This window comes from Coccinella septempunctata, chromosome 1, assembly GCF_907165205.1.
Source record: "Coccinella septempunctata chromosome 1, icCocSept1.1, whole genome shotgun sequence".
Taxonomy (NCBI): Eukaryota; Metazoa; Arthropoda; class Insecta; order Coleoptera; family Coccinellidae; genus Coccinella; species Coccinella septempunctata.
The window spans coordinates 6,192,215-6,219,025 of NC_058189.1; the positions used below are offsets into that span (position 1 = coordinate 6,192,215).

Sequence of the window (26,811 nt, forward strand, 5' to 3'; positions counted from 1 at the left end):
CCTGAAATTTTCAGTTTGCTTGGTGACACATATACAGTGTGTCACTTTGAAAAGGTACCACCCTTAATATATCGACCCCCATGCAAAATCAGGAAAAATCAAAAAATAAGATTCGTACGGGGACATTTTGTAGGATTGTAGGAATAGCTCCAGCAAATACTATCCTACCGATGGTTCACTTTTTAATTTTGCCATTGAGTATCGAACCTGTAATATAGGGTGTCTGTAAACAAAAGCGAAGAACTTAGGGAGATGATTCCTCGAAGAAAATAAGCAGGGGTAGTTCGTATGATTTTTTTTCGAAATCGACCTCCCTTCCAAGATAAAGCCTTCGGAAGGCGATGACGAGTTAACAGTGTGGATACCCGGGGGGTACAGAAAGCACTTCGGGGTGGCTACATTTCCTTAAGTTTTCCCGTTCGTTGCAGTGTTCACTCCTACGGTTAGGTTAGGTTCACTCCTACGGTTAGTGAAGCACGCTGCTGGTGTGGATACCCGGGGAGTGAGCCGTCTTATATTTGTGCCGTCGTATTTCATCCCCTAACCTGGCTGAGGTCCAATACCTGTCCGTTAAGTGTGTGTCTTAGGTTCTGGCTGGCGAACGCGCCCGTAAACCCCGCATCGCGTTTGAGATCGGATCCTGTTTCATTCCATCCGTTTTGCCCTGTAAATTCACTTATATCGAGTATCTCGCTGTACGGATTTTATAACAGTGCCATTTGTGTTTCCGAGGGTACGAGTCGACAAATATAATTTGTATACGCTGATCTTTGACTTACACTGGTTGTCGCTAACACCCCAGACACCGCGGAACCTTGTCTCCGGCTCGTAGCTACCAGGGTAGGTTTGCTATTTTCCCTTTGAGGAATAGCTGGCGATCGAGTACCCGGATAAAAAGGCGTTACAAGTTATGAGATCTAAAAGAATTGTGCATTTGTGTGAGTAACATCTACTAAGTGCTTCATATTATGATTATGTATAGTTTTATGTCTCAGTTTTTAGAACCTGTAAAAAAATTAACTGTGAACTCGTCATCGCCTTCCAAAGGCTGTATCTTGGAAGGGAGGTCGATTTCGAAAAAAAATTATATCGTTTTTTTTACGATTCTGTCCTAGACAATTTCCCCTGCATACAGATCTAATTTTTGGTAGAGATACTCTATGAGTCTACAGTGTCCGATGTATCTCTCCCCATATTAATCTAACACGCTCGAGTAAATCTCGAATTTTCCTCTTGGGCTCCCCAACTATTCATAAACCGCGTCACGTGATGACCTGTAACATTCGTACCGTCTTCAGAGCAGAAAAGTTGATTCTGTTTCTGTTCTTGTTGATCTTGATGACACCAGCTTCTTTCTGTAAATCATTGTTAATTGTTTACCGAACAACGCATGGTTGAATAATAATTAAATTTTATACACGCCCTTTTTCTAGGTTTACAATATTTGCACGAGAACAAAGTTATTTATCGAGATCTTAAGTTGGATAACCTTCTACTGGATACTGAAGGCTATGTGAAAATAGCTGATTTTGGTCTCTGCAAAGAAGGTATGGGCTTCGGCGACAGGACTGGAACCTTCTGTGGTACCCCAGAATTTTTAGCGCCTGAAGTTTTAACAGAGACTACATACACAAGGGCTGTAGATTGGTGGGGTTTGGGAGTTCTTATATTTGAGATGTTGGTAGGGGAGGTGAGTATCTTGTGCGTTCACAAGCGTTAATTCATTTTTTATGAACGATTTTGTTTATTTCACAGTTGATTTGTACATTTGTTCTTATCTCATATGGGTTAATTTTTTTTTCAGTCACCCTTTCCAGGTGATGACGAGGAGGAAGTGTTTGACTCCATTGTTAATGATGAAGTACGTTACCCCAGGTTTCTTTCTTTAGAGTCGATAGCAATAATGAGAAGGGTAAGTGTTGAAAACAAACATATTAAGTTGAACAAAATTTTTCATCGTAATCTTTTTTCCTAGTTACTTCGTAAGAGTCCAGACAGAAGATTGGGGTCCAGCGAAAGAGATGCGGAAGACGTTAAAAAACAAGCGTTCTTCAGGCAGATCAACTGGGAAGATCTACTTCTTAGAAGGGTGCCACCACCATTCATACCTACAGTGGTAAGTGCTTCCAAGCAAGAGTATAGATTGATAAAAAAATTATTTACCAAAAATATGTACCAGGTATTGAAAGAATTACAGAGCAACAGAAAGCCGTAAAAAAAAAAAGTAAAAGTGTTGTCTCTGTGTGTGTAATTCACACACAGGGTGTATTTGAAGGTGAGGTTTTTTTTTTTCAACAGAAGGTAGAACTGGTCAAAATGTAGCGCTTAACCAAAAATCACCTATACAAAACTTTCAAGATGACAAAATTGAAAAAAAATTGAGAATTATTATTGAAAGAGATCCTAATGCGACCCTAGACCGTTTGTTAGCTGAATTATCTCAAAGAAGTGGGGAAAAACTTATCTCCTGATTCGACCATGTTTCGTTTAAAAGATTGGCTCGTTCGATATTTACGTGGAAATGAAATTGGAAACTTAGGATTGCCGAATTGTTCTCATTATTTTTTACACGATCTTATGAAATGGCTCATTTCGATACCAATTGACAGAAGAGACTTAGTACACAAGTGTAAAAAATAGAAAAAATACTTCAAAATTTCACCAATAAAATTCGTCTAAATTATTCACGAATTTTTTCACAATGGGCATCACAATATCTTCTTGTTCCAACAATCGTCGTAAAAATGGGATGGAATAGGGAAACATCATAACACTTTTTCAACATAACTAAAATAAGCACTTTCAAGAAACTGCCTCGATTTTCTACATTTTTTTTCACCCTAAATGCACGATACAACAATTATGATTCTCTCAAAAATGACCTGTTGCATCTAATCTGATGAACTTGGTACTGAACCTTTCATTGTCCAGCCGTATGTTTGTGTTTTGTTTCGTTTTTGCGATGCCGGAGTCTACTTCTACATTCCCGTACTTGAAATTCAATGAAATTTTGTCTAACTTCTAGGGGTTGTATCTCAAGCCATCTTTGATACTTTAAATAGACAATTTTTGGTCAAACTACTTATTTTGATGGGTTCTGCTTCTGTCAAAAAAAGCCTCACCTTTGAAAACACTCTGTATATTGTGGACATTCTACAAGTTGCAATGGGGAATTGTCCTCAATTTGGGTTATCACAGCATATGCAAGTTTAAACTGAATAATTATTATATGAGTTTCATTCATGAATTTTTCCAATGTACGCGGAAACTATTCAAAATCATTCTTCAAACATGAGGTTTTAAAATTTAAATCGCTTCGTTTCTAGTTTACGATTTGGCAGCAGCTCCTATTAGAGAGAAAAAGAACAATGGCTTGTTTATGAAATAAGAGCTGTTGATTTACAGCCATCATAAGGCGCGTACTCACTGGCGAGACTCAACAGCAACCGGCCATAAAAATCCCATAAAATTTTACGACAGCCATCTTTGTCTATCTCATCAAGATAGTGTATTTGTTGTTCTTTATTATCAACGCCTGTTTCAGTCGATGTTGCCAACTTGTGCAATAGAAACGAAACGCTTTAACCCTCTAATACCCAATTCCGCCTTGAGACTGGTTGCATATAAGTGGATACAAAATTATTCCCTGTGAGCAGTTTAGTTCAACTACCCATGTCCGCCTTCAGTATAGGTTCATTTTGTGAGAATAGGTGTTAATGTAAATCGGTTAAGTATTTGCGAAAAAAAGATGTAGATTATACATAAGCTAACTTGAAACTATACGGAAATAATTTTTAAAAAGGAAAAAAAAATTCGGGCATTAGAGGATTAAATTTTTAATACCAATTTTAATTTTTCATTTTCAAGAACTTAAAATAATATTTTTTGGGAAACGGTTAAAACCGATACATATTTCATAGAAAATACATCATATTCGTCAGAAGGAGTATTCCGTATTTCGAAGCTATCGAATAGGGGGACATATCTATAAATTGGAAACTTCGCATATAATTTTGAAAGTTTTTCCATACAATTTATATGGAAAAGGGGAAGCATTTATTCAAATCATTTCATTTTTTGTTAGCATTCTTTGGAAGACGTAAGCAATTTCGACGAAGAATTCACGTCTGAAAAACCACAACTCTCACCGCCCAAAGAACCGAGGATCCTCCAGGAACAAGACCAGACCTTATTTAAGGACTTCACTTATATGGCAGACTGGTGCTGACAAGCTGTATAGCTGATCATTCGAGTGTTTGTTCCAATAGTTCGAATCGGAACTGAAGGAGAATATATTTTAGGTTAAAATGTTTTAAAAGAGAAGGATGTGAAACTGCATTAATCTCAGTTGAAATCCAGACTGGAATTTTTGTTACATCCGCTAATTGCCAATATGATTAGTAGTTTGTTTAGGGTTTGAATTTTAGAATGTACAGTATTAAAAGTGATCAAGCTGAGCAAACATTAATTTCCGATACAATTTTGTAAATAGACGAAATTAATTACTTATTAATTGGTTCATTTTGTGAGTTGAAGGATAAACGAGACAGGTGATTTGAATTTTCATTATATAACTGAAGTTGAATTAATTGATTAGTGAATGTATAAGTTATTAATACAGAATATTTTATAATAACGAATTAAACTTTTCAAAACATTACACTTATTTCTAAACAAAATTTGATGAAATTGAGTGAAATTACTGAAATGATCATTATGCTCGGAATCATTGAGTTTATTTCGAAAATAACGGATCATGATGATCATTAATGTTAACATTTATTATGTTCCTCGAAATGTCGCAGACTGTAAGGCAATCAACATTTTTATAATTTTCTTCATATGTTGACTTAGATTTGAATTATTCTTCGAAAAATAAGTAGCCGAAAGTAGTTTCTTTGAATGATCACAAGGTATATGATTATTCAGAGTAAATGAACTTAGATCAAGGGCATATATTGAAACAAGACACAAATTTCTTATTGAAATAAAGTCAAATTTCTGGTGATGCATATCTTTGTCCTTGCCAGTTCTAATTCATCATCACTAGCATTACTAGTTTTAAGTTATGATTTTAATGGTCGTTCAGCTTTGAACCAAATGATGTTTTTGAAATTAAATCTATTCTTGAAAGTTACGTTTGGTTATAATGCTCATATTATGCTATTAATATTTATTCAGTTGAATTTGATTTGAGCATGCAATTAATTTTTAGATTATGATTGGCAGTTAAAACTATTTTGTACATAATAATTATTTATATTTTAATGTTATCGTTAACTAAACATGTATTGTTCTTGTTGCATCTCTATTCTCAAGATGGAAAAGTATTATTCATTCGGTATCCCAAATGACAGAGAAAAGGATAGTGATTGATGGTAATATTTACCAATTAATTATCAGATACTTCCTCTTGGGATATCAAACTATTTATTAAAATGAAAATGCATTTTATAGTTGATGCCCTTAGTTTGATCTTTTAAGGTCGAGCTTCTTATTGAATGTATTTCAAAGTGTTTGCTTTCTGAGACCTTGACAAAAAGAGCTTCTTTTGTGTATATTATGAAATGAAATAACAAAGATCACATGTCAAGACTGTAAATTCATATATTATATGAGGGAGAAGAATATTTGGAAGTGCCTACTGTATAAGTGTTTGCTCATTGTATATAAATACTAACCTTGTGTATCCTCTATATTTTTGATGCTTTAATATATATATACATATATAAATACCTTCGTTAGGTACTGTTTTAGAATACAATGTATTAAAACAATTACGAACAATTAATATTTTATTTATAATCCTTTACATCACTTGATTACAACAGTGTTATTTTAATAAAAACCGTCTTTATCAGGAGTATTTTTAATTTATTGTTTGTCCTTTGAGACTAGTTTTCCTTATTTATCAGTGGACAATTGATTGAAAATTGGAAGAAGCATTCTTTCTTCTCAGGAGTAGCTGTAAATCCAAATACCCTAGAAGGTATTTGATAAATCTCGTCCGAAACATTGGAAAGCTCACTGATTTTGTCATGGCAAAATCTTGAAAAACACCTCCGGAACTACTTTCATCAAGTAGGCAGCTATGTGCCCCCCCCCACCACATCCCTCACAATATCATTCCGGGTGCGCAACTGGAGAAATTAACATTTCTCAGAAGAAAAACCACATTAGGATTTGCAACCATACCTCCTCAATTTCAAGCACTCTCCACCAAAATCAATCAAATAAAAATGAACAATAAACCCAGCATAATAAATCAGTCATCTTTACTACAACTTGGACTTTCTTCCTCTTCCACATTCAGGTTCAAAGTGATTGGTATTCCATATAATCCTGACTGTTCTATAAAATTTCTGTTCTTTCTTATTATTGTGTCTCGTATTTTTTTGTCATTCCTAACAAGATGTTTACTCGTAATTTTCTTAGGCTGTATAAGTCCCTCGCTTATTTGATAGAATACACAGGTAGAGTCTGCATTGATGAAAGCTATATATACACTAAAAACTAAATTAAATGCAATATTTCTTCATTTTAGTTGAATAACTTACCCTTGATATTCATTGTCACTGTTCAAAGATAATAAATGTTTCATTTGCATAAAATTAGTACTATCGGAGACATGATTAGGTACAAAGAGGCTGGATTTTTCTGTCTTCTGAATTTTTGCTGTAATGTATGTTCTTTGATGAGCTTTGTGGAAAAAATATTGAACATCCCAATACCTTTTTACTGAAAAATAAACCATTTTATAGATACGTTATGAAGAGAGTAGTAGTATTCTAGTTGTATAGATTTTTCAAATGACTGTATTTTCATTTCACTAATTTAGATAGATAGATCAGTTGTAATGAAATTACAAATACTGCATGTGTTCAATTCAAAAAACTACAAAGCTATAGGAGCTGTTGAAAAAATTGTTTAGTTCAGTTAATATGGATTAAATAAAATGAGTTTATTCCGCCTGCCGACTGAATTCTGTTGAATCTTGAAAAACAGTATATTCTTTCGCCTTTGCTTTCCGTAACCACATACAAATACAGAATTGAGGTAAAAAATTGCTCATTGCAGTTAAGTATTTCATTTTGATAAGTAAATGCAATACCTTCAGATAGCTCTAGATATATTTGCTTGGCCATTGCAGCTTCCCTGTGTGATAAGCATCCATTGGAAAGAATATCTGAAATCTGAGATATTCAGTTAGACTAGATTTAATAATTTTTTTTAACTAACCCTTACAAGTTTATCTTCCATAATTTTTATGGACTTAAGTATTCATCTTATATTATTATCTACTATTTTTCACATAATTTAAGAATGTTTGTTTTTATCTTAACAGACATCACAAAGTTTGGTTAAAGTAACGTCTTTGGTTAGAAGCATAGACCTTTGAATTCGTCATAGATCGTTCGAACTTTGTAATAGAAAATGGACTCATCTTTATTTTCGTTAACAAGGACGTACTAATAGGTAAATATCAAATAATTCCTTCCTAATCTGCTTCATCTATTATGGGCCCTTGATTTTCTGAACTATTTGTTGGAAATTGCCGTCCTTGCGGTGAAAATTGACTTCCAGCAACTGTTGCATATAGTCTGGTAGCTATTGGCTTGCAGATATTTTCTATTTCCTGTTTCTTATGACTAATCTCTTGTTCTGAAGCGTTCGGATTTTTTGCAATCCAATCTAATGCAGCTTCGCATGCGTTCATTAGAGTTGTTCTATCAGAGGCCGGAATTTTTCCTTCGAGAACTGGTTCATTTATCTGAAAACGTTCATTCATAACGCGCATTCAATAAATTTTTTATTATGCTTACCATATTTTTGATCTGATATACGTAAGTTTCCAGTTCGTTTTTAGCCGCCACTCGAGCTCTCATCATGTCATCTTGTTCCCGATACTTTTCTGCTTCCTTCACCATTGCTTGAATTTGGGCGCTCGATAACCGCCCTTTGTCATTTTTTATTGTTATGGTATTCCTACGACCAGTTGCGGCTTCTATTGCGCTTACATTCAGTATACCGTTTGCATCAATATCGAAAGTAACTTCAATCTGAAATAATCGCGTGAAAAATCATTTCCAACCAGAGCATAAAGCAAGAATATGTTGGCCAAAACGAATTCTATAGTGCTGAGCTGAGCTGAGCTGAGGTGGGTTGGGTTGGGTTGGGTTGGGTTGGGTTGGGTTGGGTTGGGTTGGGTTGGGTTGGGTTGAGTTGAGTTGAGTTGAGTTGAGTTGAGTTGAGTTGAGTTGAGTTGAGTTGAGTTGAGTTGAGTTGAGTTGAGTTGAGTTGAGTTGAGTTGAGTTTAGTTGAGTTGAGTTGAGTTGTGTTGTGTTGTGTTGTGTTGTGTTGTGTTGTGTTGTGTTGTGTTGTGTTGTGTTGTGTTGTGTTGTGTTGTGTTGTGTTGTGTTGTGTTGTGTTGTGTTGTGTTGTGTTGTGTTGTGTTGTGTTGTGTTGTGTTGTGTTGTGTTGTGTTGTGTTGTGTTGTGTTGTGTTGTGTTGTGTTGTGTTGTGTTGTGTTGTGTTGTGTTGTGTTGTGTTGCGCTGCGCTGCGCTGCGCTGCGCTGCGCTGCGCTGCGCTGCGCTGCGCTGCGCTGCGTTGCGTTGCCTTGCGGAGTGGAGTGGAGTGGAGTGGAGTGGAGTGGAGTGGAGTGGAGTGGAGTGGAGTGGAGTGGAGTGGAGTGGAGTGGAGTGGAGTGAAGATATGGGGTGAATTTTAATATAGTGAAGTTGAGTCAAATAAGAAATGTCGGGTAAAGAAAATTCGTTCTGCGGAGCAGGAGGATACAAATAGTGAAAATTAAAGTAGATAGTTGCTAGCATGGGTAGCTAGACTTTTGATGACTATCCAATCAGTTTGAGTTTTGGTTCACCTGCGGAATGCCCCTTGGTGCAGGAGGGATTCCCACCAACTCGAACTTCCCCAAAAGATTATTATCCTTAGTCATTGATCTTTCACCTTCGTAAACTTGAATAAGGACTCCTGGTTGATTATCAGCGTAGGTGCTGTGCTGTGCTGTGCTGAGTTGAGTTGAGTTGAGTTGAGTTGAGTTGAGTTGAGTTGAGTTGAGTTGAGTTGAGTTGAGTTGAGTTGAGTTGAGTTGAGTTGAGTTGAGTTGAGTTGAGTTGAGTTGAGTTGAGTTGAGTTGAGTTGAGTTGAGTTGAGTTGAGTTGAGTTGAGTTGAGTTGAGTTGAGTTGAGTTGAGTTGAGTTGAGTTGAGTTGAGTTGAGTTGAGTTGAGTTGAGTTGAGTTGAGTTGAGTTGAGTTGAGTTGAGTTGAGTTGAGTTGCGTTGCGTTGCGTTTGGTTCACCTGCGGAATGCCCCTTGGTGCAGGGGGGATTCCCACCAACTCGAACTTCCCCAAAAGATTATTATCCTTAGTCATTGATCATTCACCTTCGTAAACTTGAATAAGGACTCCTGGTTGATTATCAGCGTAGGTGCGGTGCTGTGCTGTGCTGTGCTATGCTGTGCTGTGCTGAGTTGAGTTGAGTTGAGTTGAGTTGTGTTGAGTTGAGTTGAGTTGAGTTGAGTTGAGTTGAGTTGAGTTGAGTTGAGTTGAGTTGAGTTGAGTTGAGTTGAGTTGAGTTGAGTTGAGTTGAGTTGAGTTGAGTTGAGTTGAGTTGAGTTGAGTTGAGTTGAGTTGAGTTGAGTTGAGTTGAGTTGAGTTTAGTTGAGTTTAGTTGAGTTTAGTTGAGTTGAGTTGAGTTGAGTTGAGTTGAGTTGAGTTGATTTGAGTTGAGTTGAGTTGAGTTGAGTTGCGTTGCTTTGCGTTGCGTTGCGTTGCGTTGCGTTGCGTTGAGTTGAGTTGAGTTGAGTTGAGTTGAGTTGAGTTGAGTTGAGTTGAGTTGAGTTGAGTTGAGTTGAGTTGAGTTGAGTTGAGTTGAGTTGAGTTGAGTTGAGTTGAGTTGAGTTGAGTTGAGTTGAGTTGAGTTGAGTTGAGTTGAGTTGAGTTGCGTTGCGTTGCGTTTGGTTCACCTGCGGAATGCCCCTTGGTGCAGGGGGGATTCCCACCAACTCGAACTTCCCCAAAAGATTATTATCCTTAGTCATTGATCATTCACCTTCGTAAACTTGAATAAGGACTCCTGGTTGATTATCAGCGTAGGTGCGGTGCTGTGCTGTGCTGTGCTATGCTGTGCTGTGCTGAGTTGAGTTGAGTTGAGTTGAGTTGAGTTGTGTTGAGTTGAGTTGAGTTGAGTTGAGTTGAGTTGAGTTGAGTTGAGTTGAGTTGAGTTGAGTTGAGTTGAGTTGAGTTGAGTTGAGTTGAGTTGAGTTGAGTTGAGTTGAGTTGAGTTGAGTTGAGTTGAGTTGAGTTGAGTTGAGTTGAGTTGAGTTGAGTTTAGTTGAGTTTAGTTGAGTTGAGTTGAGTTGAGTTGAGTTGATTTGAGTTGAGTTGAGTTGATTTGAGTTGAGTTGAGTTGAGTTGCGTTGCTTTGCGTTGCGTTGCGTTGCGTTGCGTTGCGTTACGTTGAGTTGAGTTGAGTTGAGCTGAGCTGAGCTGAGCGGAGCTGAGCTGAGCTGAGCTGAGTTGAGTCGAGTTGAGCTGAGCTGAGCTGAGCGGAGCTGAGCTGAGCTGAGCTGAGCTGAGCTGAGCTGAGCTGAGCTGAGTTGAGTTGAGTTGCGTTGAGTTGAGTTGCGTTGCGTTGCGTTGCGTTGCGTTGCGTTGGGGTGTGGAGTGGAGTGGAGTAGAGTGGAGTGGAGTGAAGATATGGGGTGAATTTTAATATAGAAAGGTCGGGTAAGGAAAATTCGTTCTGCGGAGCAGGAGGATACAAATAGTGAAAATTAAAGTAGCTAGTTGTTAGCATGGGTAGCTAGACTTTTGATGACTATCCAATCAGTTTGAGTTTTGGTTCACCTGCGGAATGCCCCTTAGTGCAGGGGGGATTCCCACCAACTCGAACTTCCCCAAAAGATTATTATCCTTAGTCATTGATCATTCACCTTCGTAAACTTGAATAAGGACTCCTGGTTGATTATCAGCGTAGGTGCGGTGCTGTGCTGTGCTGTGCTATGCTGTGCTGTGCTGTGCTGTGCTGTGCTGTGCTGTGCTGTGCTGTGCTGTGCTGTGCTGTGCTATACTGTACTGTGCTGAGTTGAGTTGAGTTGAGTTGAGTTGAGTTGAGTTGAGTTGAGTTGAGTTGAGTTGAGTTGAGTTCAGTTGAGTTGCGTTGCGTTGCGTTGCGTTGCGTTGCGTTGCGGTGCGGAGTGGAGTGAAGTGGAGTGGAGTGGAGTGGAGTGGAGTGGAGTGGAGTGGAGTGGAGTGGAGTGGAGTGGAGTGGAGTGGAGTGGAGTGGAGTGGAGTGGAGTGGAGTGGAGTGGAGTGGAGTGGAGTGGAGTGGAGTGGAGTGGAGTGGAGTGAAGGTATGGGGTGAATTTTAATATAGTGAAGTTGAGTCAAATAAGAAAAGTCGGGTAAAGAAAATTCGTTCTGTAGCTAGACTTTTGATGACTATCCAATCAGTTTGAGTTTTGGTTCACCTGCGGAATGCCCCTTGGTGCAGGGGGGATTCCCACCAACTCGAACTTCCCCAAAAGATTATTATCCTTAGTCATTGACCTTTCACCTTCGTAAACTTGAATGAGGACTCCTGGTTGATTATCAGCGTAGGTGGAGAAAATCTGGAAGAATAAGGAAGTGAAAGGCGATTTGGTAAAATGAAACGGATATGCCACATTTACCTGCGAATGTTTGATCGGTATTGTTGAATTCCTGGATATTATGATAGTCATAACACCGCCGGCAGTTTCGATGCCAAGTGACAGTGGTGTAACGTCGAGCAGAAGCAGATCTGCCACTGTTTCCGATTTGTCACCTACTAAGATGGCGGCTTGAACAGCGGCGCCATAGGCTACCGCTTCATCTGGGTTTATTGACTTGTTTAAAGCTTTGCCTTGGAATAGATTTTGTAACATCGTCTGGATTTTAGGGATACGAGTAGATCCTCCCACGAGAACGACTTCATTTATCTGTGCAACCAAAATATTTGTATGATAGTTTTCGATATCTAGTGTTGTGATATGAAAATCAGTTACTTATATCTAAGAATCACTAATCGCGCGGAAATATTTCAACTGTTTTTCGGCTACTCGGGCTCCAGACTACCAGAGGCATACATCTGTTTGTATGGTGCGCCAAAGAATAACCATTGCATTGTGTTTTCAAAGGTGAGTTTTTTTTTCGAGAGAAGGTAGAAGTCATTTCACCAAAAACCGTCTCTATAAAATATCCAAGATGGCTGTGCTACAACCCCTAGAAGTTAGACAAAATTCCATCAAATTTCAAGTACGGGACTGTGGAAGGTGACATAATCATATGGCTGGACAATTAATGGTTCAGTACTTGCGAGACGGTCTGATTAGTTGCATCAGGTCACGAAAATATTGTTGTGTCGATTTAGGTTGAAGAAAATTGAGACAGTTCATCGAAAGTGCTATTATTGATACCCTATTTCATTCCATTTTTACGACTGTTGTTGGAGAGTTCGAACAAAAAGAAGATTGTGAGACTCACAAACAACAAACGCGTGTTGCAAACAGGTCTTTAATAGTTATAGATTCCAAGAAATCGACAATGTCAAAACTCTCCTTTCTCACAACTCTCTTCGTTCAGGATTTCTATCAAGCAAAGGCCCCATCTCTATTGTCAGTTTAATATGCTACAAATTGGCGAATGCTTCGGTTTGAAACTATTGGGAACATAATATGTTCCCGATAGTTATATTACATTTTATTATAGCATATGTAATATAACTGCAATAAACATTGACCATGGGGTTTTGTATCGTGATATCGTGAAACAGAAATTTCAGGATGATAAGCATTCTATCAAAGTATAAAAAATAAACATAATTTGATATGGTTGTCGCTTGTTGCGGCAACTTTTTATCTAATGAGTAATAAGCAAGTTTCATCTCTAGGGAGGTTTGTTTCTGTTCAAATAGGTAGATATTTTTCCGAAATTCTTTTCGCTTAAATTTTTTTTAGTGCTTGTTAGGCTTTCAAGCATTTTCTGGTCTTGTAAACTTCTAGAAGAGTACCAGAAAAACAAGATTTGAAATATTATTATTAATAATGCTGACGACGAGAGTGATCCTTCACCGAAATCAACAGATAATTTTTGACGCAGAGTTCATCACAGTATAATTGGAGAACAAGTTATAAACCTATGATTAATTATTTTTTCCACGGATATCATCAAGTCTTCGAATAGGTTTGATGAAGGCTGTATTATTCACTGTGTCTTTTTTGTTTTCTGCTCTGGTTTTTCGTTTCAGACATAATTTCGAAATGGGAAGAGGATAGAGAAATTTTTATGTCGATGAAAAAGAAGCCCTTCAGTATTAAAAGCTTATTCTGTAAACAAATTTGTCATCACTTATACTCACGGGGAGACAGGGTTTTTTACTGAGGTTTTTCCCTAAACTCTTGTATCCTACTCCAAATTGTATTGTACCTCGTTACACTAACCTAACCTCCGTTAAAACTCCTACATAATGCTATATTGTTTCATAACTGTATAATGTATTGCTGACATTGAAAAGAATATGCATTCTTTGACTCGTACGTATAAATATTTTAACAGTAGATTCTTGAGGCTAAAAGAAATACTTATTTCCGTTACCATTTTTTCCGAATCAGCTTGATTTAAAAGATACAGGCTGTTGAAAAACCATAAAATATGCTATTTTTCGTTTTATCTAACAAACGGTTTTATGTAATGAAATGAATTTCGGAATATAGTTTTACATTTCTTTGATGAATCTTTTTCGAACACAAGATATCACCTACGTCTCCCGGTTTTATCATTATCACCATTACGTACCATAAAAAGACAATTCAAAGAACCCAACTCTTGAAACTTAGGCCCAGTTGCAGAAGTCCATTAAGATTTGATGTCCTATCAAAATTTAAAACTGTCATTTTTGAAGGGGAAAATGGAGGATTAAGATTTCAATGAAGTATTAAATTTTAATAGACTTTCCTGCAACTGGACGTTAGTTGAGTATTTGAACGTTTTGTAAAATAAAAATATTCTTCATATTTTTCCGTTCAAAAATTAAAAAGTATCTGTGAAATTTCAAAATTGGGTACTTTGGCTGAATACAACTCTGTTCAAAAGATTAACAGATGTATAGTGTCATAGATTCAGCTCGTTATTCTGAAGGTTTTTTGTTTTTCCAGGGGTGGCACAACTTTTATAACTAATGAACGATGAATTGCTTTGCAATATCCTTTCTATATTTTGTAGAGAATTTAACGCTCTACGAAAAAGGTCTGATGGCATTTTTCGATAAATGAACTCAGTCGAAAGTTATTCAAGGTCATAGTTTAATATACCCTCAATTTTGCCTTTTTTCTGAATGATTGGCCAAAATATAATGTTTTTAGATAAAATAAGACCAAAGCATTATACAAAATATGAATTAGACCTCTGAAGACTGTTAACTGTTATTTTTTGTTATATAGAAAAGATAGACGGGACACTTAAAACGAATTAAAATGACAGCAGTAAACTCTAAATTTGAAAATTCTGGTTTTTGAAAATTAGTATCAATTGTTCAATTGGAATCATTTTTTTTAACTCTGATTGTTTAGAAATAAACTTTCAGTTTGTTTCAAGACCTGTAAACTTATGAATTTGAGAGTACATATTATAAGGAAAACGACTAAATTAGGGTTAAATTAAACTTTGGCCCTGAATAACTTTCGACTGAGTTTTTTTCAGACTTTTTTTGGAGAGCGTAAAATTCTCTACAAAATAAAGAAAGAATAATGCAATCAGAAGAAAAAAGAGTTTTTTTGCTGCGTTATTCTTATGGGAAATCGAGAAGTGTGATGCGGACAACCTAAACATTAATATTAAGGGCTCATATTTTCACAGGCCTATTTTGGCATTTAAACGAAACTCTTGAGCGTGGTTCCGAGACAGAATAATTTTTTTTTTAAACGGTTTTATACATTTACCTGGCCCTTTGTCAACTTGGCATCCTTGATCGCTTTTTCAACTGGTTCCATCGTCCTTCTGAATATCCCCATATTCATTTCTTCGAATTTCGCCCGAGAAATGTTCGTATATAAATCGATACCTTCAGCCAGAGAGTCGATCTCGATAGAGGCCTGGGTAGCTGAGGAGAGCGTCCTCTTGGCCCTCTCGCAAGCGGTCTGCAGTCGTCTGAGTGCCCTCTTGTTATCCATAATATTGACCTGAAACAGGAGTCACTTACCCAAGTTTTCTCTCGACCGTGAGAAGTTATCTTGTTTATATAGGAAAAGTGTGTACCTCTGTAGGTGGAAAAGTTACGGAAGTTTCGTGGAAAAGTTGATGGTTACCTTTTATAGAGCCATTAAGCAAATTGAAATTTGAAATTTCAACCGAAAATCTAATTCTATCAATGATAATGTATGTAATTATATTGGAAATTCGATTGATGGAAAATTCAAGTGTGGAGATAGGGGTTTGATCAAACTAAATACATCAGAATTAGAATTTCAAAAACTGTCTCTCATTTCATTATAAAACAGATTACAGGGCGATTCTTCGACTAATACAAATATTTTAACAGTCGATTCTTCTTTCCTTTACCAGTTTTTCTGAATCTGCTCGGTTTAAAAGATACAGGCTGCTGAAAAACCATAAAAAATGTTTATTTTTAGTTCTCATAAACAGTTTTATCGAATGAAATGAATATCGGAATATATGGTGTATTCTGCTTTCATCTGTAAGACAATCTGTATCTTTTCATAAGCCTACAGGAAAATTGCAATTCTTGACGTTTTTAGTGATCTGTAGCTTACAGGAATCTAACTATTTACGATAAGTAGTTCAAAAATAACACTGTAAAGAAGATAATTACAGGAACATTTCCAGAATTGCATTATTTATGAATCTATGAATCGGACACTGCCAGATCGATCGTACGCTACAGATTTGTAACTTACAGATCAAAAGCAGAATACAACAATTGGTTTTTCATTTATTTGATGAATCTTTCTCGAACACAAGATATCACCCAGGTGTTCCAGTTTTCTCATTATGACTATAACGTAACATGAAAATACGAAAAATTCACAGAACCCAACTCTTGAAACTTAGTTGAACGCTATCTATTAATACTTGAACATTTTGTAAAATGAAAGGATTCTTATTATATATTATATATATATAGAGGAATTTTCACTGTTTATGGGCTGTATTTGTTTGAATGCCTAATGTTCTTACATAAAAATAGGAGTAGTTTCATATCTGAGAATGTAAATAGTTACAACACAAGAAATTTAAATATAATGTTTCCAATCCATAGATTAACATTAACTGAAAAGAGCGCTGCTTATATGAGCATCAGAGCTTTCAATAAGTTACCAAATGATATAAAACGCATAAATAACTATAAATCGTTCAGAAATAGAGTTAAAAACCTACTGATTGCATTGGAACCATACAACCTCAGCTACTATTTTGAAGCTACTGAGTGAACTAAAAATTTTGTGACGTCATTTCATTTAATTTTGGATTTATTGTAACTCTTCATGTAATTCGAATTTATCTGAAATAAAGAAATATCTTATTTTATCTTATCTTATCTTATATATTTAGCTCATTGTTTTGCTCATTGATAAGTCCTTCAGTTGCAGTGCAGTGCTATTTCTCAAATCATAAAATGATCATTGCGGTAAATAATGCCATCATTATTCACGAAAAAATTAATTTTACAAGTAAAATCAGCATTTTTATATTTGGGTGTTTACTTGATTCGTTCCTTGTTTATACGAGGGCTCTTCTCTTTCCGACGAGGAGAGTAAAATAAAAAAGGTTTACACTAACACATTAAAAAAAGAGATTTATCCATGACCGATGCGTGAAATAAAGTGATTTGTTCGTTTCCTTGAACATTATGACATTTATAAATCACTTGTGATTAATGAGTCCTTATTCACTATCCTATAAAACTTCCTAATCCCAACCATAGACATATATACATATACATGTACACCTTTCTTTAATATTACTGTAATAATAAGTCGAGGAGGAGAAGAACAATACCTTATATATACTTTTCCATTTCATAATATCAGGAAAAACAGTAAAATGTAACGACGTTTCCTCGGGTGCCTCGAGCGCCAGCTATTTTTTAAAGGGGAAAATAGCAAAACTACCCTGGTGGCTTCGAGTCAAAAACAAGGTTCCTTGTTATCTTGTTATCAGTGTTCACAAATTTTATTCGTTGACTCGCAATAGGGAACACAACAGCTACTATTATAAATTAAGTCGAGTGAAAAGCGCAATACAAAGGGTGGAATAGAAACAATCTACTTTACATTTTCACTCCAGCCAGAAATCGTACTCCCAGAAGTGATAGAACTGATAAGGATAAGGGAAAATGCAAAATTGTTCACCACTCTAGTTTCTGCTTCCAACGGGTTTGCACTCCAGCCAGAAATCGTACTCCCAGAAGTAGTAGAACAATGTAAAACACAACAGCTACTATTTTAAATTAAGTCGAGTGAAAAGCGCAATACAAAGGGTGGAATAGAAACAATCTACTTTACATTTTAACTCCAGCCAGAAATCGTACTCCCAGAAGTGATAGAACTGATTAGGATAAGGGAAAATGCAAAATTGTTCACCACTCTAGTTTCTGCTTCCAACGGGTTTGCACTCCTGCCAATAATCGTACTCCCAGAAGTAGTAGAGCAATGTAAAACACAACAGCTACTATTTTAAATTAAGTCGAGTGAAAAGCGCAATACAAAGGGTGGAATAGAAACAATCTACTTTACATTTTCACTCCAGCCAGAAATCGTACTCCCAGAAGTAGTAGAACAATGTAAAACACAACAGTTACTATTATAAATTAAGTCGAGTGAAAAGCGCAATACAAAGGGTGGAATAGAAACAATCTACTTTGCATTTTCACTCCAGCCAGAAATCGTACTCCCAGAAATAGTAGAACAATGTAAAACACAACAGTTACTATTATAAATTAAGTCGAGTGAAAAGCGCAATACAAAGGGTGAAATAGAAACAATCTACTTTACATTTTAACTCCAGCCAGAAATCGTACTCCCAGAAGTGATAGAACTGATTAGGATAAGGGAAAATGCAAAATTGTTCACCACTCTAGTTTCTGCTTCCAACGGGTTTGCACTCCTGCCAGAAATCGTACTCCCAGAAGTAGTAGAGCAATGTAAAACACAACAGCTACTATTTTAAATTAAGTCGAGTGAAAAGCGCAATACAAAGGGTGGAATAGAAACAATCTACTTTACATTTTCACTCCAGCCAGAAATCGTACTCCCAGAAGTAGTAGAACAATGTAAAACACAACAGCTACTATTATAAATTAAGTCGAGTGAAAAGCGCAATACAATGGGTGGAATTGAAACAATCTACTTTACATTTTCACTCCAGCCAGAAATCGTACTCCCAGAAGTAGTAGAACAATGTAAAACACAACAGCTACTATTATAAATTAAGTCGAGTGAAAAGCGCAATACAATGGGTGGAATTGAAACAATCTACTTTACATTTTCACTCCAGCCAGAAATCGTACTCCCAGAAGTAGTAGAACAATGTAAAACACAACAGCTACTATTATAAATTAAGTCGAGTGAAAAGCGCAATACAAAGGGTGGAATAGAAACAATCTACTTTACATTTTCACTCCAGCCAGAAATCGTACTCCCAGAAGTAGTAGAACAATGTAAAACACAACAGCTACTATTATAAATTAAGTCGAGTGAAAAGCGCAATACAATGGGTGGAATTGAAACAATCTACTTTACATTTTCACTCCCGCCAGAAATCGTACTCCCAGAAGTGATAGAACTGATTAGGATACTCTAGTTTCTGCTTCCAACGGGTTTGCACTCCAGCCAGAAATCGTACTCCCAGAAGTAGTAGAATAATGTAAAACATTAGAGAGTAGAGAAGTGACACTACTCTACTAGGTTTTTCACTGAGCCCTTATGTCATACGCCGAATTGTATGTTACTCCGTGAATCTAACAATATGTATTGTAAAATGTGGATTACCCTATTTTCAATATAGTAAAACTCAAAACCAACCTTGTATTTCCTGTTGAATTCCTCCGCAAAAAATTCAGTCATGGCATTGTCGATATCCTGTCCACCAAGATGGGTATCACCTGCTGTAGCCTTAACTTCAAAAATTCCACCCGCTTGGAGCAAAATTGAAACATCAAATGTGCCGCCGCCCATATCAAATATTAAGATGTACTTTTCGTTCTCACCCTATATTGCGAAAATTTAAATTCAGTAGAGATATGACATTTTAAGTGTCTGTTCCATAATAAAGGGACTTTATGAATATATGTAACATCACAGTGGTCGCCAAATTCGAAATTTTAAACTGAGAACTGAATTACATGTTCATATAGACTTTTTTTTCTTGAAATTGTGTCAGGAACACGTTACTAGAATATTTTAAGGTAGGTACTTATGCTAAAACTATTAGAACAAGATTTTATATCTAACTGATCGTTATTTTTCATGACGAACCTTCTTATCTAAACCATATGCTATAGCAGCTGCAGTCGGTTCATTTATAATCCTCAACACATCTAATCCTGCAATGGTCCCAGCATCTTTCGTGGCTTGTCTTTGTGAATCATTGAAATAAGCGGGTACAGTTATCACAGCCCTCGATACATTCGATCCAAGGAAGCTGGCTGCGATTTCCCTCATTTTTCCCAAGACCATAGAAGATATTTCCTCCGGATAGAACGTCTTCGTTTCATTTTTGTACGAAACCCTTATCTTCGGCTTGCCGTTCTCGTTTACGATCTCGAACGGCCAATGTTTCATGTCTTGTTTCACTGCGGGATCGTCGAATTTTCTACCGATGAGTCTTTTGGCATCTGGAATCGATTGAATGTAGAGGTGTCAGGGGGGATATTTTACAAGGGATGGTTTCAAAAATCTTCATAAGATGAGTAGGGAAATCTGAAATATGGAGAAGAAAAGCGAAAGGGTTCCTGACTACCTATCAGCAAGCCTGTTCTTCAGCTCAGCTGGAATGAATCTAGATCGTACTTTTCTGTGAAATGAATCATTTTAGAATTGGTTGCTGTTAGTTAAATAAGTAGGTATCTTTTTAACCACAAGTAGGAATTTGACAGGCATGACTAACTTGATATACCCTTCAAGAAAAGTCATAAAAAATTATCGATGACGTCAAACACGCTGTACAACTTTATGTCATCTGATTTTTTATACTTATTTTGAATTGCTGGAGATTATACTCCGACAAAAACAAAAACATCAGCTGGAAGCCATTTTCTAGTACGATGAAAGAAGGATTTCTAAAAAACAGAAGTTCCAGGAGTTGTGGATTGAACCGTATGTAGATAAGCACGATATTCAACTTAATAGTGCTGCTTGAGAGTCTGGCTGCATCTGGTATAATAAATCAGTCGTACAGCTTCTTATATTATACCGGGTGTCCTAGAGCTTTTAGGCCAGCAAATATCTCAGTTACCTGCGGAAAAAAAAATTGAAAAAAATACTTGTCGTAGGAGACCATACGCTCTTTCATGCAGCATAGCAAAATCCACCCCCTGACAAACAACCCCCGAGAAACCACCCCTAACTTTTGTTTTTCAAATGGCACCCCCATGTTTGTTGTGCTTCAACTTACAGTTTTTTTCATTTCTCATTCAATGATGTATCATGGTAGCTAGAATGGCATGCAGAATTATGGAAAATAAAAATACAAATGAAATACGAATTTATACGCTCAGCTGTATTGTTACTGCAACATTATACTAAAGAAAATGTTTTATAACATAAATTATAATAAACAAAAAGTTCTAACATTTTATTGACTCTTTTTTTTCAACATCCACTTTTTCTTGTCTCTACAATGTGGACTAATTCGATCAGTCCAATTAACAGTACCCACTAACGAATTCAATTTTATCGAGTGACTATCTTTACAACTACATATAATATTATGATATATCATTGATTGAGAATTAAAAAGAGCTGTCAGTTGAAGCCAAACAAACATGGGGGTGCCATTTGAAAAACAAAAGTTAGGGGTGGTTTCTCGGGGGTTGTTTGTCAGGGTGTGGATTTTGCTATGCTGCATGAAAGAGCGTATGGTCTCCTACGACAAGTATTTTTTTCAATTTTTTTTTCCGCAGGTAACTGAGATATCTGCTGGCCTAAAAGCTCTGGGACACCCGGTATAGTTACAATGCAATCATTATTTGGTTGCTGAGCTTCATACATTATCAAGCGCTAGTCTAATCTGGACCTTGTCTGTAGAATTATCTGATCTGGCTAGAAATATCTCCTGACAAAAAATCTAGCTTATTTGAATCGAACTCCAATATCTTCAGTAGTAGAGAATTTGACCTTATAGGTAAGTTCTACTGAACGGCATTTTTTTTTGCAAGGTGGAGTCTGGTAGGTGAATATTCAAAGTATTCAAGTTTTATTCTTTGAATTGTTCAAAATTTCGACCGGAATGAACTTAAACTACCCCTCACCTCAACCCATAAAACAACACGTCATTTTAATTCGATTACATAATTACATATGAAGTATGGAAGAATTCTGTAATTGCGTTGAATGCTTATTGGAGATATTAATATCTTATATTTTCACAGTAAAGCTCTTCACAAGGATCAGTTTCAGCACTACTTCTTTTCCAAATTATATCTATGTGATATCCTAACTACTTCTTCTGAGAAATTTATATATTGCCCTCTCATTCCGTCATTCTGATTTTAGATGTATAAAGAATATATCTACAGATTTAGAAATTAGAAATTCTTCAGTGGCGTTTGCCACCCAAATAATTCTTTTTTTGAACATTATTTAAATCCTGAATATCTAGAAGTTAACCTAGATTCCTCGCTGAATTTCAAAGCGCATTTGGAAAACTTATGTCTAAAATTGAAAACTGGAAATAATATCCTGCATAAACTATCTAGTTCATGAGGTGCTGATGCACCTAGCAGCCCTAGCTTTGGTTTTTTCGGCTACTGAATATTGTTGCCCTGTTTCGGTTAATAGCGCTCATGTGCAGAAAATTGATGCACAGCTAAATCTTTCTGAAAGATAATTTTTTACAAAGATTTAGCTGTGCATCCATTTATTTGCTTAATCTTTCTAAAAAATTATCTTTTAGAAAGATTTAGCTGTGCATCCATTTTTTTGCACATTAATAATTTACTGGAATCATTAGATCTACAACTATTCAATGGTTACCAGTTCTTTCAAACATTGTACCGTCCCATATTCGTAGACAGAGTGCAGTTTTAAACTCTTGGAATGATTTCCACTCCTTTCCCGACTCATTTCCAATTCTGTCCTATATTCCAGAAAATACGATTCCCAGAATGAAGTTGCGTAAACCCTTATGGTCCAACTCTTTCCTTAATTCGAATGAAGGGGACAAGGACCTTTGGTTGTCTGATTGGAACACGTGCATTATTTTCAACCAAGAATTAGTGATCCCTCGTGGTGTTGATCTTCTCAGGAAAATATGATGTATTCTGTATCGTATAAGAACAGCTCACGGAAGTTGCAATAGTATGCTTTTCCGATGGAATTCAGTTGAAAGCCCTAGTCGTAAATGCGGGGAGCCTGAAGAAACCATATATCATCATTGTCCCATTTATACATTTCGAGAAGGTTTCCAAATCTTCTAAGAATTGGGTTGTCAATTAAAGGTCAATCTGATATAGAAAACTTAATTTATTACCTCACACTTTTCTGCTTCTGTTTTTTTTTTCAGATAAAATTTTGTGGTAAATTTGGAGAAGACGTCCTAGATTTTCTTTTTCATCGAGGAAAGGATAGATTTTTGAAGTGCCCCTTCAATATGAAATATTTCAGATTAGTTTGTAGAGAGTGTCATCTCTTACAATCTACTACATTCACGGGGAGACAGGGAATTTTTACTGGGGTTTTCTCTAAGCTCTTGTAAAATACGCAAAATTATATGGTATGCATAGTACCCCGTCACGCTAACCTAGCTATGCTGTGCTGAAACTGTATCTCACATACTTGTTATAATCAATTTGATGTTAAAAATTGTTAGGCTCTTTATCAAAAGAATATACATATGTATATACAGGGCAGTTCACAATTAAGTCCCGTATTTGCGAGGCTTCTAACTTTCGCTAGGAGAGTGATAGAGTGCGCAAACCTTTAGCAACATATTCCTTATATCCTCTCGATTTTTCTGAGACAAGAGATGAGCCCCATCTTATAAGGAATTGATAAGAAAATTCGAATTTTCGACAAAAGAGTGATTTTTCTAATGTTCGAGAAAATATAAGAACTAGATACCAAGTTTTTCAGATTCTTGAGGAAAAATCAGCGAATATAAAAGATTTCATAAACATAATTTGATAACTTCTAACAGGACATAATCGAGCTCAAAGTTCTCATAGACTTTATATGGGAATATAATTTGTCAGGCTATACCAAATCTTTGAAGTGTTTGTACATTCGAATTGAAAATGGCTCGAGTACTTGTCTATCAAAATAACGGACAATATTAGATTTCCAAGAAAAAATCTCTCAAGAACATCGAGTGGTGCTAATAACATGTATGAGTTCGATGTTTCCAGAAGCTACAGATAATCGTGGAATTATTTCAAGTGACTGACGTCTGGCTGGACAGAATTAAAATAATTATTGAAATCGATTGGAAATATTTCGTGTGCAGTTTTACCACATCATCAATAAATAGCCTTAGTATGGAAAAATACACGTCAATGCAGCGTTTTACAGCCCAATGCAAAATAATAACATTCCTATATTCGAGGATGTATTGATATCTAGTTAGCCTAAGCCAGTTCCATGCATGAAAAAATATTGCGTTACCATATCAACAAACTATAACTCATTAGAAGTATCAGTGTGAACTTTGAGGTCAAAAAAGTAAACCAGAGTTACGCAGTAAATTAAAAGAAAGAATGTGTCCACTGATATTGTGAAAATCGCACCTTTTTTTCCTTTCTTTTTCTTTTCTTTTTGTTTTTCCCTTTTTTCGTCTTTTTGTAGATTCATTCCCGGCAACGGGATACAGCAATGAATGAATGAATGAATGAATGAATGAAAATCGAAAAATTGGAGTATCGAGCCATCATCAAGTACCTCTATTTAAAATGGTTAAGAGGTAAACAGATTTACGAAGATATGCTTAATACCCTTGGTGATCAATGTCCTTCGTATGCGACCGTGAAAAATTGGACTTCAAGCTTCAAAAGAGGTAAATTTCCCATTGAAGATGATGACCGATCGGGAAGGCCAGTTTCTGTGTCAGTCCCCGAAAATATCGATGCAGTTCATGACATGATTTTATCAAACCGTCGAATTGGGCTAAAACGTATATCTGAAGCACTGAAAATTTCATACGAACGCGTTCATCATATAGTTCACGTCAATTTGGACATGAGAAAAATTGTTGCAAAATGGATCCCCAAATGTTTGAATGTTGACCAAAAGCGTGCAAGGGTAGAAGCATCGCGTTCGATCTGTGCTCGATAACACCCCCCTTATTCACCAAATTTGGCTCCATCCGACTATCATCTGTTTTCCCAACTGAAAAAATGTTTGAAAGGTCTTAAATTTTCTTCCAAAGAGGAGGTAATAAAAGCTGTGGAGGTCTGGTTTGCAGAGCAAAAAGACACTTTTGTTTTTGAAAGGTCTAGAGACGTTGCAGGTTCGCTGTAATAAATGTATCCAATAAAGAGGAGAATATGTTGAGTAATAAAATATTTTGACATTGAAATTCTGTTTGGTTCTATAGTAGGCTAAGAATTTTTCGATATATCTTCGTAAACTCTATGAGAACTTTGAGCTCCATTATCTCGAGTGATAAGCCTCGCAAATGCGGGACTTAATTGTGAACTGCCCTGTATATAGCTCTTTAGTTACGCTGACCTATCGCATTCCTAAGTTCAAATTCGAATTTTTCGCCCAAAACATTTTCCATCTGATATATGAATTAATCATAGCGTTTCATTTATTAACTACCTACAGCTCAGCTGGAAACGAGGGTTATAAATGGATTCGCTCTAATGATACTTCTTTATTAACACCTGAAAGACTTAAAAACTTGACTGAGGGGAAGAGATTTTCTCCAATTGATACGGTCGTATGGGTACATATATGGGGAGTCCGGAAGAGTTGAACCCCTTTTCACTTTGAAGCCACTTAAGATTGCATCTCATTTTTTTTGCGTGAAGATATCATGCAGAAATAGTTAACGATAGACAATAGTGAAGTGATGGTGAGATGAACATTTTGAGTACAGCAATTCCTCTTTTAGGAACCGAACATTGGCTCATGTCTCCCTAACCCATGGGAGAGTTGATAAGGGGGCGAGAGAGACTTGACCATAAGTTTGTTTATCAGGAAAAACATTGAAAGAAAACAGTTTCCAATTACCAACGATTGTCTATGTCAAGATCTTCCTCATCAGATGTATCAGCGTATAAAATACATATTGTCTATTTCAGAGTCACTTTCACTTATTTCCTCAGTTTTTTACTTTTTTGAATCTTTGTATTATATTTTTTTATATTTATTTCTATTATTCAATTATATTTTTTCGAAGCAAACTCTCATCTGAGCTCAGTGCGGGAAACTTGGACCACTGATTATGTCTCCCGACCATAGCATGGGTCAAGTCCCCCGCACTCCCTTTTAGTCTATTCAAAAGATGTTTTCTTGAAACTTATAACTATTATTAAAAAGACTCATCGTTTGTTAAACAATATTAATCAATGAAAACAATAAAACTAAATAACACCTAGCACCTATTAAACTTTTCAGACAGTGTAACAAACAAAAATTATTTTTTACTTCCAAACAACAGAATCACGTTCAACCCTCTCACTCCCGAACTGTTCTGATGGCGGCCAAAATGGAGCCGCCACTAGTTGTGCCTTGTTACGAGTATGTCGCAAGCTATTTACGATACCGGTAGCGCAAAATTTGAATTGAAATATTTGAGGTGGTTCAAGTCTCCTACCCGAGCCAGTCTCCCAGACTCCCCCTAGGTACTATATCACCTTTATAAAAGATCCATGCAGCAAAAAACTCGGTATCAACAGACAATAACTCTGCCGAGATAAACTGAAGGACGAAGAAAAGTAACCTAGCTCACCAAAAACGGTGTTGCTCGGGTTCATGGCAGCCTGCTGCTTCGCCGAGTCCCCCACCAACCTCTCGACGTTGGTGAACGCAACGAAGCTGGGGGTTGTCCTGTTCCCTTGGTCGTTGGGGATGATGTCCACTGCGCCGTTGCGAAACACCCCCACGCAAGAATAAGTTGTTCCCAAATCGATTCCTACAGGAGGTCCGCTAGATGGAGATGAGGATGAAGCGCTTCCCGATGCCGTTTTCTGTTTTGTCTTCGATGAACTCGATGCCATTGCGCTGGTGCGATGTTTACACAGGAATTTGGATAAGATGAAGTGGGTCGATGGGTTCGGAACGTTTGATGACAGTTATTGATGAAATGTCATCAGTAAGTTTAGACAGTGATTCATAGAAGTTGGTTTTATAGAGAACGAAAGTGACAATTTCGTCGGCAGTAGTAATACACTGCTCAACAATTCATAGGAATCAATGAAGCCTCGTTCAGCTCAACAGTGTTTGAGTAAATAATTTATTTTTTAGACCGAATATAAACATATCATAAAGCAGAATAGTAAATATCAATTTAAAAACTTGCCAGGCCAATTATGTCGCGACGAGGATGTTTTCAGAGAAAATGCCGGAACAGGTCAATTTTTAAAGGGAGGGGG

At 36.5% G+C, this 26,811-nt stretch overlaps 2 protein-coding genes across 7 annotated transcripts in view; one reads left to right on the plus strand and one right to left on the minus strand.

Moving 5' to 3' along the window:
- Nucleotides 1-5,863, plus strand: part of LOC123312846 (serine/threonine-protein kinase N) — a 63,228-nt gene extending 57,365 nt beyond the window's left edge. For all 3 annotated transcript variants that reach the window (XM_044897383.1, XM_044897374.1, XM_044897392.1), the window contains 4 exons: nucleotides 1,434-1,690; nucleotides 1,805-1,912; nucleotides 1,976-2,116; nucleotides 4,085-5,863. In XM_044897383.1, coding sequence (XP_044753318.1) covers nucleotides 1,434-1,690; nucleotides 1,805-1,912; nucleotides 1,976-2,116; nucleotides 4,085-4,228 — 650 coding nt within the window. In that variant the 3' untranslated portion in view covers nucleotides 4,229-5,863. The remainder of the gene's footprint in view (nucleotides 1-1,433; nucleotides 1,691-1,804; nucleotides 1,913-1,975; nucleotides 2,117-4,084) is intronic.
- Nucleotides 5,864-6,431: 568 nt separating this feature from the next.
- On the minus strand, nucleotides 6,432-26,522 carry LOC123312868 (heat shock-related 70 kDa protein 2-like). 4 transcript variants are annotated; one of them, XM_044897441.1, is made up of 12 exons: nucleotides 26,169-26,522; nucleotides 19,535-19,893; nucleotides 19,082-19,267; nucleotides 14,981-15,220; nucleotides 11,696-11,983; nucleotides 11,628-11,635; nucleotides 8,883-9,015; nucleotides 7,824-8,060; nucleotides 7,246-7,771; nucleotides 7,112-7,193; nucleotides 6,558-6,738; nucleotides 6,432-6,506 (listed from the first exon to the last, which is right to left on the minus strand). In XM_044897441.1, the coding sequence occupies exons 1-9, from the start codon at nucleotides 26,434-26,436 to the stop codon at nucleotides 7,499-7,501; spliced, it is 1,992 nt and encodes a 663-aa protein (XP_044753376.1). In that variant the 5' UTR covers nucleotides 26,437-26,522; the 3' UTR covers nucleotides 6,432-6,506; nucleotides 6,558-6,738; nucleotides 7,112-7,193; nucleotides 7,246-7,498. The 4 variants fall into 4 exon arrangements, with proteins under 4 accessions (XP_044753376.1, XP_044753384.1, XP_044753363.1 ...); XM_044897449.1 differs by lacking the exon at nucleotides 8,883-9,015 and having other exon boundaries at nucleotides 6,558-6,675; nucleotides 6,732-6,738; nucleotides 11,495-11,635; XM_044897428.1 differs by lacking the exon at nucleotides 8,883-9,015 and having other exon boundaries at nucleotides 11,495-11,635.
- Nucleotides 26,523-26,811: the final 289 nt, after the last annotated feature.